Source organism: Petromyzon marinus, unplaced genomic scaffold, assembly GCF_048934315.1.
Source record: "Petromyzon marinus isolate PM22_M1 ecotype Great Lakes invasive population unplaced genomic scaffold, UKy_Petmar_22M1.pri1.0 PM_Scaffold_219, whole genome shotgun sequence".
Classification (NCBI taxonomy): domain Eukaryota; kingdom Metazoa; phylum Chordata; class Hyperoartia; order Petromyzontiformes; family Petromyzontidae; genus Petromyzon; species Petromyzon marinus.
Window position 1 is genome coordinate 31,906 of NW_027423190.1, and position 13,104 is coordinate 45,009.

The 13,104-nt window shown below is 47.8% G+C and overlaps 1 protein-coding gene across 1 annotated transcript in view; it reads right to left on the bottom strand.

Annotated features, from left to right (window-relative positions):
• Positions 1 to 13,020, bottom strand: part of LOC116937112 (tudor domain-containing protein 3-like) — a gene marked incomplete at its 3' end in the record, with an annotated part of 35,205 nt that extends 22,185 nt beyond the window's left edge. Inside the window, exon 1 of the mRNA XM_076063859.1 lies at positions 12,528 to 13,020. Coding sequence (XP_075919974.1) covers positions 12,528 to 12,725 — 198 coding nt within the window. The remainder of the gene's footprint in view (positions 1 to 12,527) is intronic.
• Between the last annotated feature and the right edge of the window lie 84 nt (positions 13,021 to 13,104).

Here is a 13,104-nt window from a genome sequence, read left to right on the forward strand (position 1 = left end):
GCTACCCCCTACCGCTACCCCCTACCACTACCCCTATCACTACCCCTATCACTACCCCTACCGCTACCCCTTGCGCTACCCCTACCCCTATCACTACCCCTACCCTTATTACTACCACTATCACTACCCCTATCACTACCCTTACCACTACCCCAATCACTACCCCTATCACTACCCCTATCACTACCCCTACCCTTATTACTACCACTATCACTACCCCTATCACTACCCCTACCACTACCCCTATCACTACCCCTATCACTACCCCTATCACTACCCCTATCACTACCCCTATCACTACCCCTATCACTACCCCTACCACTACCCCTATCACTACCCCTATCACTACCCCTATCACTACCCCTATCACTACCCCTATCACTACCCCTATCACTACCCCTATCACTACCCCTACCACTACCCCAATCGCTGCCCCTCTCCCTGTCACAACCTCAACCCCTAATTAAGCACTGCTGCCTGTCCTGCTTTCACCATAACTACACCGCCACCACCACCACCACCGCGTTTAATAACAACCACAGCTCTTCATTATCTCGGCCACCACCACTTTCTGTACAATTTTATAATTGCTGCGAAGCTCTATGGAACGAGGAGCCGCTGTATATAAATATAAACACATCGACGCGAGATGCAAGATTAGAAAACGTCGGGCAAAAATTTGGCAAATATTGGGCTCCGCCTCTCCAACGTTGCGGTTTATGGGGCCGTCCATAAATGACGTCACGCGATTTTGGACGATTTCTGACCCTCCCCCCTCGTCACACGGCGTCACAAAAAGTCAGACCCCCCCCCCAAATATGACGTCACAAAGATCTGCCCCCCCCCCAAAAAAAAACATGTTTCCATTTTAAAAATAAAACATGCTTCAAATCGCTTTAAACTATTGTCATTGTAGTAGTGCGTATTTAATGTGGCGCTGCACTCTGATGTTGTAGGCGAAAACATTTGTTAAAAAGGAGGCGTTGGAAAGCTGAAATGTAGCATAAAATTAACTTGAAAATATTCATCATCTAACTAAAACTGCAGATGTTTAGAATATTATGTTGAAACTCTCTTATAATTATCATACATTAAAAGTAATTATAACTATAAAAAAATACTTGAAACTTTTCTAGGTTTGAAGCTTTCGTGACTGCAAGGATCCATACTCTTTGGTTCTATTCGGTATAGTCACGTAGGTAAAAAATAAAACAACAAAAATAACGACGTTTCGGCCACAACACAAGCGGCCTTCATCAGGTGAAGGGACCAGACTTTCTCGAGACAGTCTGGTCCCTTCACCTGATGAAGGCCGCTTGTGTTGTGGCCGAAACGTCGTGATTTTTGTTGTTTTATTTTTTACCTACGTGACTATACCGAATACAACCAAAGAACTTGAAACTTTGTAGTAGAATGGAGCAAAATGGAAAGTACAATTATAACAATCACATATTCATTCCACAGAATGAAAAGCCCTGGTAGAATCATTAAAATCTAAATGTTGAATAACTAAATTTATGCTTTTCCATTCTCCGGTGGGTAGTGTTGAGTCTATGGTGCAGTGTTGAGTCTATGGGTAGTGTTGAGTCTATGGTGCAGTGTTGAGTCTATGGGCAGTGTTGAGTCTATGGGCAGTGTTGAGTCTATGGGCAGTGTTGAGTCTATGGTGCAGTGTTGAGTCTATGGGCAGTGTTGAGTCTATGGGCAGTGTTGAGTCTATGGGCAGTGTTGAGTCTATGGTGCAGTGTTGAGTCTATGGGCAGTGCTGAGTCTATGGGCAGTGTTGAGTCTATGGGCAGTGTTGAGTCTATGGGCAGTGTTGAGTCTATGGGCAGTGTTGAGTCTATGGGCAGTGTTGAGTCTATGGTGCAGTGTTGAGTCTATGGGCAGTGCTGAGTCTATGGGCAGTGTTGAGTCTATGGGCAGTGTTGAGTCTATGGGCAGTGTTGAGTCTATGGGCAGTGTTGAGTCTATGGGCAGTGTTGAGTCTATGGTGCAGTGTTGAGTCTATGGGCAGTGTTGAGTCTGTGGGCAGTGTTGAGTCTGTGGGCCAGTGTTGAGTCTATGGGCAGTGTTGAGTCTATGGGCAGTGTTGAATCTATGGGCAGTGTTGAGTCTATGGGCAGTGTTGAGTCTATGGGCAGTGTTGAGTCTATGGGCAGTGTTGAGTCTATGGTGCAGTGTTGAGTCTATGGTGCAGTGTTGAGTCTATGGTGCAGTGTTGAGTCTATGGGCAGTGTTGAGTCTATGGGCAGTGTTGAGTCTATGGGCAGTGTTGAGTCTATGGTGCAGTGTTGAGTCTATGGGCAGTGTTGAGTCTGTGGGCAGTGTTGAGTCTGTGGGCCAGTGTTGAGTCTATGGGCAGTGTTGAGTCTATGGGCAGTGTTGAATCTATGGGCAGTGTTGAGTCTATGGGCAGTGTTGAGTCTATGGGCAGTGTTGAGTCTATGGTCAGTGTTGAGTCTATGGGTATTGTTAGTCTATGGGCAGTGTTGAGTCTATGGGCAGTGTTGAGTCTATGGTGCAGTGTTGAGTCTATGGTGCAGTGTTGAGTCTATGGTGCAGTGTTGAGTCTATGGGCAGTGTTGAGTCTATGGGCAGTGTTGAGTCTATGGGCAGTGTTGAGTCTATGGGCAGCATGTACGTTGAACTTCTTTCGCACCGTACATAGCCAACCGTGCCAATGGGAGGTGCGATCTGACCGTTCAACAAACCTGACCATGAATCGCATTTTGATTTCCAATTATTAAAGAAGGCCTCTGCGTCATTTTTTGCCAATAGTTCAATAATTTATTTTAGAGCGTGATATATATTTATGGAGCTACGTCAGGAGGAGGAGGGTGGGCGGGCGGGCGAGCGAGCGGTGGTGCAGCGGTTAGCTCACGGCACTGCAAACGCTGAGTTTGAATCGCAGCCGCGGGATAGCAAGAGTGTTCGGTGCAACCGTCTTGACAATCACTTTGATTCACGATGTTGGATGTACAGTGAGGGAAAACAATTATTTGTACCCCCTCTCAATCGGAATGATTTCTGGCTCCCAGGTGTCTTTTGCAGTGAGGGAAAAAAGTATTTGATCCCCTGCTGATTTTGTACGTTTGCCCACTGACAAAGAAATGATCAGTCTAAAAATTTAATGGTAGGTTTATTTGAACAGTGAGAGACAGAATAACGACAAAAAAATCCAGAAAAACGCATGTCAAAAATGCTATAAATTGATTTGCATTTTAATGAGGGAAATAAGTATTTGACCCCCTCTCAATCAGAAAGATTTCTGGCTCCCAGGTGTCTTTTATACAGGTAACGAGCTGAGATTAGGAGCACTCCTTTTAAGAGTGTGCTCCTAATCTCAGCTCGTTACCTGTATAAAAGACACCTGTCCCCAGAAGCAATCGATCAATCAGATTCCAACCTCTCCACCATGGCCAAGACCAAAGAGCTCTCCAAGGATGTCAGGGACAAGATTGTAGACCCACACAAGGCTGGAAATGGGCTACGAGACCATTGCCAAGCAGCTTGGTGAGAAGGTGACAACATTTGGCACATTGATCATTTCTTTGTCAGTGGGCAAACATACAAAATCAGCAGGGGATCAAATACTTTTTTCCGCTCACTGCACAACCGCAACAGCATCTGACGGTGTCGACAATCAGCCGATGTTAAGGGCGCCCAACTACGGCAAACAATTATAATCTCACATTTTTTCGCGCCATCAGAGGAGCTCTCAAAGCCGCGTATCTCACCGGCACACCCGCGCCGCTGGAAAGCAATGCCGATAAGATCTCGTGAGAAATCGCGATCAAAAGGATAAAGCAACAACGTGTTTTTTTTTTGGTTTTTTTTTTCTTCCCGGGGATGAGTTAACCAGCGAGTTAAAAAATCGAATGTCAGGAAGATTACGTGTAAAAAATAAAATATATAAAACTACCGAGATTATTATGCCCCAAATTTTTTTTTTGGGGGGGGAGGGGGGGGTCCGCTTTCAAAAATGCGAGCTTTAAATCCGGCGGTTCCGGACGCCAAGCGTTTGTAAGGACGGCGCCGTGGTTGCCAGTTCTACGCACGTCACTGGCGCTTCGAGGATTTCCAATCGGTGGGGGAGGGAGGGGGGACTTATTACTCGTACGGCGGGGAAGAAGGAGAGGGGAGAAGGAAGGGAGGGAGGAAGGAGAAGGAAGGGTGGAGAAGGAAGGGTGGAGAAGGAAGGGTGGAGAAGGAAGGGTGGAGAAGGAAGGGTGGAGAAGGAAGGGTGGAGAAGGAAGGGTGGAGAAGGAAGGGTGGAGAAGGAAGGGTGGAGAAGGAAGGGTGGAGAAGGAAGGGTGGAGAAGGAAGGGTGGAGAAGGAAGGGTGGAGAAGGAAGGGTGGAGAAGGAAGGGTGGAGAAGGAAGGGTGGAGAAGGAAGGGTGGAGAAGGAAGGGTGGAGAAGGAAGTGCGGAGAAGGAAGACGACGTCGTGACCGAGTTACCGCTGCAAGATCTGTCCGGTGCTCCTCAAGCTGCGACGCCATCCGGTTGCCAAACGGATTCGTGATGAGGTCCGCACCCGTTACTCGCAAAGACGCCTGCTGTACTGATGAAGGCCGCTTGTGTTGTGGCCGAAACGTCGTGATTTTTGTTGTTTTATTTTTTAACCTACGTGACTTTACCGAATAGAAACCCTGCTGTACGCTTGGAGTTTGCACGTCTCTCTCTCTCTCTCGCTCTCGTCAATAAATATAACAATAAATTTTGATTTAAAGCTTTCGTGACTGCAGTAATTCATATTCTTAGTTTTTTCGGTAAAGTCACGTTGAAGAGAAACAACAAAATAATAAAATATATATAAAACAATAAAAAATTCTCACGACGTTTCGACCATAACTCAAACGGTCGTCTTCAGGTGTGTTGAAAATTTTTTAATTTATGCGAACCAACACACCTGAAGATGACCGTTTGAGTTATGGTCGAAACGTCGTGAGAATTTTTTTATTGTTTCATATATATTTTATTATTTTGTTGTTTCTCTTCAACGTGACTTTACCGAAAAAACTAAGAATATAAATATAACAATAGTCGACGTTTCGGGCAATGGGCCCTCTCCACAGCACGCTAGCTCTTTTACTCTTCGCTATTTTCCCTCTTAAGGCCACTGCGTCGCCGGCGGACGTGTTGCGTTCGTACTTGTCAATCGTGCGCGTAGCACCAATGCCAAAACGCAGCAGCAGCAGCGGCAGCAGCGGCGGCGGCAGCGGCCGCGGTGCCACTGGGCCATCTGCAAAGAACATCGGATCGCTGCGGCCTTAAAAAAACAAAAGTGAGAGGTTCCGGATAAAGATTCCGATGCTGAATTATTCACCTGACAGCTGCGAGATATTTAAGGGCTTCTAAAAAAGAGAAAATACGTGCGCGTGCGCGTAAAAAGAAAAAAACAATTGTTTAAGATTTGACTCGGCACGAGGTATCGGAGTCTGTGTGCGCGCGTGTGCGCGTCTTTGCTGCCGCGCTGTCTAACAGCCACCTCGGGAGGTTAGCGCCACGGCACCCTGGGGTCTGTCTCGCGACCTTCACGCCAGCGACGAGCCTTCCAACACTTCGTGCCGAGAGGGGGCGGCAGCGGCGGCGGCGGCGATGTTACTGACGCCGTGGTGCGTGTGTGCGTTTGTTACGGCACGTGCTTGTATGCACGTGTGTGCGTGTGCGCGGTGGTGTAGCGGCGAGCGGTGGTGTAGCGGCGAGCGCCGCGCTGCGCTGGGAACCCGGCGACCCGGGTTCGATTCCCCGCTCACGGCCAACAACGGTGACGACTATCTGAACCGGTCCTGCGCCTCCCCTAGGTCGACTCGGCCTCAAATGGGCACCTGGCGCGGTGTGTAAAACATCGCCACTGGGGAGACAAAGGTGGCCGGGCGCGGTGCTGGCCACCCACCCCCTCGCGCGCCGTGCCTGCCCCAACAGTCTGTTAATCCATGCAGGGGTCATTGTACGAATCTGTGTGCATGTGTACATGTCTTTGTGTAAAATTTTGATTTAAAGCTTTCGTGACTGCAGTAATTCATATTCTTAGCTCTTTCGGTAAAGTCACGTTGAAGGGAAACAATACACGCCGTTGGTTTTTTCACACCTGATGACGACCGTTTGTGTTACGGTCGAAACGTCGTGAGAATTTTTATTGTTTTATCTGTATTTTATTATTTTATTGTTTCCCTTCAACGTGACTTTACCGAAAGAGCTAAGAATGTCTTTGTGTGTGTAAGAGCGCTGCAGTGACTAGGAGATGTTAACTACCTCGCATGGTGTACAGGAGGTCGTGGGTTCGATCCCAACCCTGACGCCTGCTGCTGTATATTTGGAGTTTGTGTCTCTCTCTCTCATCATCATCACGGTGGCTAGGAGATGTCAACTACCTCGCCTGGTGTACAGGAGGTCGTGGGTTCGATCCCGACCCTGGCATTTGCTGTATATTTGGAGTCTGCGTGTCTCTCTCTCTCCCCGTGGTCGCGTGGATTTTTCTCCGGGTCCCTCCAGTTTTTCACTCCACATTTAGGATCGACGTCACGACGCGTTTTCAGGAGTACCTGGCTGCTGCTCTGAATGTCCACGCGGCGATAAGCCGCTTCCGTTCGGCTCTCGCTTGTGATGGCCAGGGTCGCGTCGGGGGGAAAAAGAGTACAGCTACGTACGCTGGGCGGAGCTCTCACGCGGTGTGAAAAAAAAATACCAAAAATGTTTTTTGTGTTAAATAAAACAGCCGAAATATTCTGCGCGCGCGTGCATGCACGCGTACGTACACGTGCGTACGTACACGTGCGTACATACACGTGCGTACGCGTGCGACTGTTGTATGTACGCGGGCCGTGTTAGGTGGCGGAGGGCTGGAAATAGGCGGCTCATTGCCCTGGCAGGTCCAACTTTGGCGGCGAGGTTCACATCGACACGCAGGGGGTGGGAGGGGGGTTGGTGGCAGTGAGGTGGAAGAGGTTCGGTCCGAGGGGCGGGGGTTGACCCCCCTCCACCGTAACTCAATGAGCGGCAGGGCCACGTGAAGGAAATTGCGAGAAGCTTAGGGCAGGAGGCTCTGAAGGGAGAGAATATAGCAGTCAAATCATCGCCCCACCCCGCCAGAGATAATTCAAAGTGTCGAATGTGTGGAAGTGTGGAATGTGTGGAAGTGTTGAGTGTGTTGAGTGTGTGGAAGTGCTGAATGTGTTGAAAGTGTGGAAGTGTTGAAAGTGTGGAAGTGTTGAATGTGTGAAAGTGTTGAGTGTGTGGAAGTGTTGAATGTGTGGAAGTGTTGAGTGTGTGGAATGTGTTGAATGTGTGGAAGTGTTGAATGTGTTGAATGTGTGGAAGTGTTGAGTGTGTGGAAGTGTTGAATGTGTTGAGTATGTGGAAGTGTTGAATATGTGGAAGTGTTGAATGTGTTGAGTGTGTGGAAGTGTTGAATGTGTGGAAGTGTTGAATGTGTTGAAAGTGTGGAAGTGTTGAATGTGTGGAAGTGTTGAATGTGTGGAAGTGTTGAATGTGTGAAAGTGTTGAGTGTGTGGAAGTGTTGAGTGTGTGGAATGTGTTGAATGTGTGGAAGTGTTGAATGTGTTGAATGTGTGGAAGTGTTGAATGTGTTGAATGTGTGGAAGTGTTGAATGTGTGGAAGTGTTGAGTGTGTGGAAGTGTTGAATGTGTAGAAGTGTTGAAAGTGTGGAAGTGTTGTGTGTTTGGAAGTGTTGAATGTGTGGAAGTGTTGAATGTGTTGAATGTGTGGAAGTGTTGAATGTGTTGAATGTGTGGAAGTGTTGAATGTGTGGAAGTGTTGAATGTGTGTAAGTGTTGAATGTGTGGAAGTGTTGAGTGTGTGTAAGTGTTGAGTGTGTGTAAGTGTTGAATGTGTGGAAGTGTTGAGTGTGTGGAAGTGTTGAGTGTGTGGAAGTGTTAAATGTGTGGAAGTGTTGAATGTGTGGAAGTGTTGAGTGTGTGGAAGTGTTGAATGTGTGGAAGTGTTGAATGTGTGGAAGTGTTGAATGTGTTGAAAGTGTGGAAGTGTTGAATGTGTGGAAGTGTTGAATGTGTGGAAGTGTTGAATGTGTGAAAGTGTTGAGTGTGTGGAAGTGTTGAGTGTGTGGAATGTGTTGAATGTGTGGAAGTGTTGAATGTGTTGAATGTGTGGAAGTGTTGAATGTGTTGAATGTGTGGAAGTGTTGAATGTGTGGAAGTGTTGAATGTGTGGAAGTGTTGAATGTGTTGAATGTGTGGAAGTGTGGAAGTGTTGAGTGTGTGGAAGTGTTGAGTGTGTGGAATGTGTTGAATGTGTGGAATGTGTTGAATGTGTGGAAGTGTTGAATGTGTTGAATGTGTGGAAGTGTTGAATGTGTTGAATGTGTGGAAGTGTTGAATGTGTGGAAGTGTTGAATGTGTTGAATGTGTGGAAGTGTGGAAGTGTTGAGTGTGTGGAAGTGTTGAGTGTGTGGAATGTGTTGAATGTGTGGAAGTGTTGAATGTGTGGAAGTGTTGAATGTGTTGAATGTGTGGAAGTGTTGAATGTGTGGAAGTGTTGAGTGTGTGGAAGTGTTGAATGTGTAGAAGTGTTGAAAGTGTGGAAGTGTTGTGTGTTTGGAAGTGTTGAATGTGTGGAAGTGTTGAATGTGTTGAATGTGTGGAAGTGTTGAATGTGTGGAAGTGTTGAATGTGTTGAAGTGTTGAGTGTGTGGAAGTGCTGAATGTGTGGAAGTGTTGAGTGTGTGGAAGTGTTGAATGTGTGGAAGTGTTGAGTGTGTGGAATTGTTGAATGTGTTGAGTGTGTGGAAGTGTTGAATGTGTGGAAGTGTTGAATGTGTTGAAAGTGTGGAAGTGTTGAATGTGTGGAAGTGTTGAATGTGTGGAAGTGTTGAATGTGTGAAAGTGTTGGAGTGTGTGGAAGTGTTGAGTGTGTGGAATGTGTTGAATGTGTGGAAGTGTTGAATGTGTTGAATGTGTGGAAAGTGTTGAATTGTTGAATGTGTGGAATGTTATGTGTGGAAGTGTTGAGTGTGTGAAGAGTTGAATGTGTAGAAGTGTTGAAAGTGTGGAAGTGTTGAATGTGTGGAAGTGTTGAGTGTGTGGAAGTGTTGAATGTGTAGAAGTGTTGAAAGTGTGGAAGTGTTGTGTGTTTGGAAGTGTTGAATGTGTGGAAGTGTTGAATGTGTTGAATGTGTGGAAGTGTAGATGTGTTGAATGTGTGGAAGTGTTGAATGTGTGGAAGTGTTGAATGTGTGTAAGTGTTGAATGTGTGGAAGTGTGAGTGTGTGTAAGTGTTGAGTGTGTGTAAGTGGTGAATGTGTGGAAGTGTTGAGTGTGTGGAAGTGTTGAGTGTGTGTAAGTGTTGAATGTGTGGAAGTGTTGAATGTGTGGAAGTGTTGAGTGTGTGGAAGTGTTGAATGTGTGGAAGTGTTGAGTGTGTGGAAGTGTTGAATGTGTGGAAGTGTTGAATGTGTTGAAAGTGTGGAAGTGTTGAATGTGTGGAAGTGTTGAATGTGTGGAAGTGTTGAATGTGTGAAAGTGTTGAGTGTGTGGAAGTGTTGAGTGTGTGGAATGTGTTGAATGTGTGGAAGTGTTGAATGTGTTGAATGTGTGGAAGTGTTGAATGTGTTGAATGTGTGGAAGTGTTGAATGTGTGGAGTGTTGAATGTGTGGAAGTGTTGAATGTGTTGAATGTGTGGAAGTGTGGAAGTTTAGTCTATTATTTAATGTGTTGAATGTGTGGAAGTGTTGAATGTGTTGAATGTGTGGAAGTGTTGAATGTGTTGAATGTGTGGAAGTGTTGAATGTGTGGAAGTGTTGAATGTGTGGAAGTGTTGAATGTGTTGAATGTGTGGAAGTGTGGAAGTGTTGAGTGTGTGGAAAGTGTTGAGTGTGTGGAATGTGTTGAATGTGTGGAAGTGTTGAATGTGTTGAATGTGTGGAAGTGTTGAATGTGTTGAATGTGTGGAAGTGTTGAATGTGTGGAAGTGTTGAGTGTGTGGAAGTGTTGAATGTGTAGAAGTGTTGAAAGTGTGGAAGTGTTGTGTGTTTGGAAGTGTTGAATGTGTGGAAGTGTTGAATGTGTTGAATGTGTGGAAGTGTGAATGTTTTGAATGTGTGGAAGTGTTGAATGTGTGGAAGTGTTGAGTGTGTGGAAGTGTTGAATGTGTAGAAGTGTGGAAGTGTTGTGTGTTTGGAAGTGTTGAATGTGTGGAAGTGTTGAATGTGTTGAATGTGTGGAAGTGTTGAATGTGTTGAATGTGTGGAAGTGTTGAATGTGTGGAAGTGTTGAGTGTGTGGAAGTGTTGAATGTGTAGAAGTGTTGAAGTGTGGAAGTGTTGTGTGTTTGGAAGTGTTGAATGTGTGGAAGTGTTGAATGTGTTGAATGTGTGGAAGTGTTGAATGTGTTGAATGTGTGGAAGTGTTGAATGTGTGGAAGTGTTGAATGTGTGGAAGTGTTGAGTGTGTGGAAGTGTTGAATGTGTGGAAGTGTTGAATGTGTGGAAGTGTTGAGTGTGTGGAAGTGTTGAATGTGTGGAAGTGTTGAATGTGTGGAAGTGTTGAGTGTGTGGAAGTGCTGAATGTGTTGAATGTGTGGACGTGTTGAGTGTGTGGAAGTGTTGAGTGTGTGGAAGTGTTGAATGTGTGGAAGTGTTGAGTGTGTGGAAGTGCTGAATGTGTTGAATGTGTGGAAGTGTTGAGTGTGTGGAAGTGTTGAATGTGTGGAAGTGTTGAATGTGTGGAAGTGTTGAGTGTGTTGAATGTGTGGAAGTGTTGAATGTGTGGAAGTGTTGAATGTGTGGAAGTGTTGAATGTGTGGAAGTGTTGAGTGTGTTGAGTGTGTGGAAGTGTTGAATGTGTGGAAGTGTTGAATGTGTGTAAGTGTTGAATGTCTGGAAGTGTTGAGTGTGTTGAGTGTGTGTAAGTGTTGAATGTGTTGAGTGTGTGGAAGCGTTGAATGTGTGAAAGTGCTGAATGTGTTGAATGTGTGGAAGTGTTGAATGTGTGTGAGTGTTAAATGTGTGGAAGTGCTGAATGTGTTGAATGTGTGGAAGTGTCGAAAGTGTCGAATGTAACCTTGAAGGCAACCGTCAGCGGCGACCGACTCATTCCGCCCTTTCTGCGGCCTCGCATCCAAAATCCGTTGGCCACCCGAAGCGGCCCCTCGGGACCGGGACCGCCTCGTCGGGCTACCTGACGCGGCCGTGAGCGCGGCCCGTAGGGCGTGGAAACAAACCGGGCCTCGGCAATCATCACCGCGGCGAGATCGCCGGATTCCTGGTGCAAAAACGTCGGGTCGGGCTTGCTATCGCCGTACCGGGCCGGTGCACGCCCCCGGGGTCCGCGTGAGAACATCGTTCTCGGCCGTGTAGGTATTGACAGGGATATTAATGCGATTGCACGGTCTTCACACCCCCCCCCCCCACCCCCACAAGAGACCTTTATCCGCGGAGCTGATCGCTTAAAATGACCACTGCTTCGTCACCGGTAAAAAAAAAAACGCCTGCCGTACGACCGGCCATCCACTTTGGACCTCGTTCAATCCCTCCGCCTCCCACTGCCTCTTAATGAGTTTTTAGGGACAACCGTGTCCCCCCCCCCCCCCCCCATAGATCCATACGCGAGTGAGCGTACGCAGATTAGTATATGAGTGAGTGAGTGTACGCGTGTGTGCGTGAGTGGGAGTGTGTGTGTGTCTCTCTGAGGTCATGTATCGGTTAGCTACACAACCGTAGGGGCGCTGCGCTAGGAACCTTGCGACCCGAGTTTGATGATTCCCGCTCACGGCCACCATCGCCAGTGACGATTATCCGAACCGGTCCTGGGCCTTCACTACGTCGACTCAGCTGCAGCGTGTAAACGTCGCCGATAGGGAAGCAAAGGCGGACGGGGGTGGCTCTGGCCACCCACGCCTTCGTGTGCCGTGCCGGCCTTCATTGGCGCCTGCTAGCAGCACTTGGCGCAAAAGTTAAGGCTACACGGGGGATCTTTGCATGTGTGAGCCACAACGGAGGGCAGAGGAGGGGCGCTCGCAACAACGAGCGGAGCGCCGGGCGGCTAAAGCACGGCGAGTTGGCACAGTAGGGGGCACAGGTGGTGCATCGGCCACTCGTCTCAGCCAGTCGACCGGTGGCACCTGGGTCTCTCCCGCGACCTCCAGCCAACGGACGTCCGACACTTCACGTGGCCTCAACGTGCACCGAGCCCGGCACAGGCGCCGCGCTGACGTCGCCGCCACTTAGCGGCGAATGGCGGTTGTTGTTGTTGTTGTTGTTGTTGCGTGCGTGCGTGTGGTGCGGGTTGGCACAGTACGGGGTACAGTTGGTGGTGCACCTACCGGTCATCTCATCCAGCCAAACCCACGGCACCTGGGTTTGCCCCGAGACTTTCCGCCCGCCAGCAGCGAGCCTTCGGCACTTCACGTGGCCGCCGGAGTGCCGCGGTGGACGTCACCCTCACTTAGTGGCGAATGGCTGTTGTTGTTGTTGTTGCTGCGATTGTTGTTGTTGTTGTTGTTGCTGCGTGCGTTGCGAGGCGGGGGGGGGGGCGGGGGGGTGGTACCAGCTCTCTGTAGATGCCGTCTGCCCGCGCGTCGCTCCGGGCCCCGCGCTCCTCGCGCTGCTGCTGCTGCTGCTGCCGGCCAGCGGGGTTCCTCGGGGGGCGGCTGGCGTGGGACCCGCCGCTCAGCAGGTTCCCGCCGGCGCTGCCGACACCTCCGAACGTCCGCACCTGCGGGCACGCGGACAACGAAACCCGCATCAAACACTCGCCCCCGTATGGCCTATGGGCAGACTGCTGTGGCCCTCTTTGAGGTGGTTCAGCAAACGCCCGTTGTTGGAGCCTGTCGATTTAGGATGCCCCCGGCTGGTGTATTGAGAAAGAAGAAAGGAGGAGAAGGAAAAAAACAACAGAAAGGCAACAACAACAAAAAACTACAGAAAAACAAAAACAACAGAAACTTATAAAAACAACAAAAAATAACAAAAAATAAAAAAACAACAAAACAAAAACATAAAAAATACTAAAAAAACAACAGAAACAACAAAAAACACACTTAAAAAACTACAACAAAATAACAAAAAGAAAAAAACAACAAAAAAAACAAAAAAAAATAACAAAAAAACAACAACACAAAACA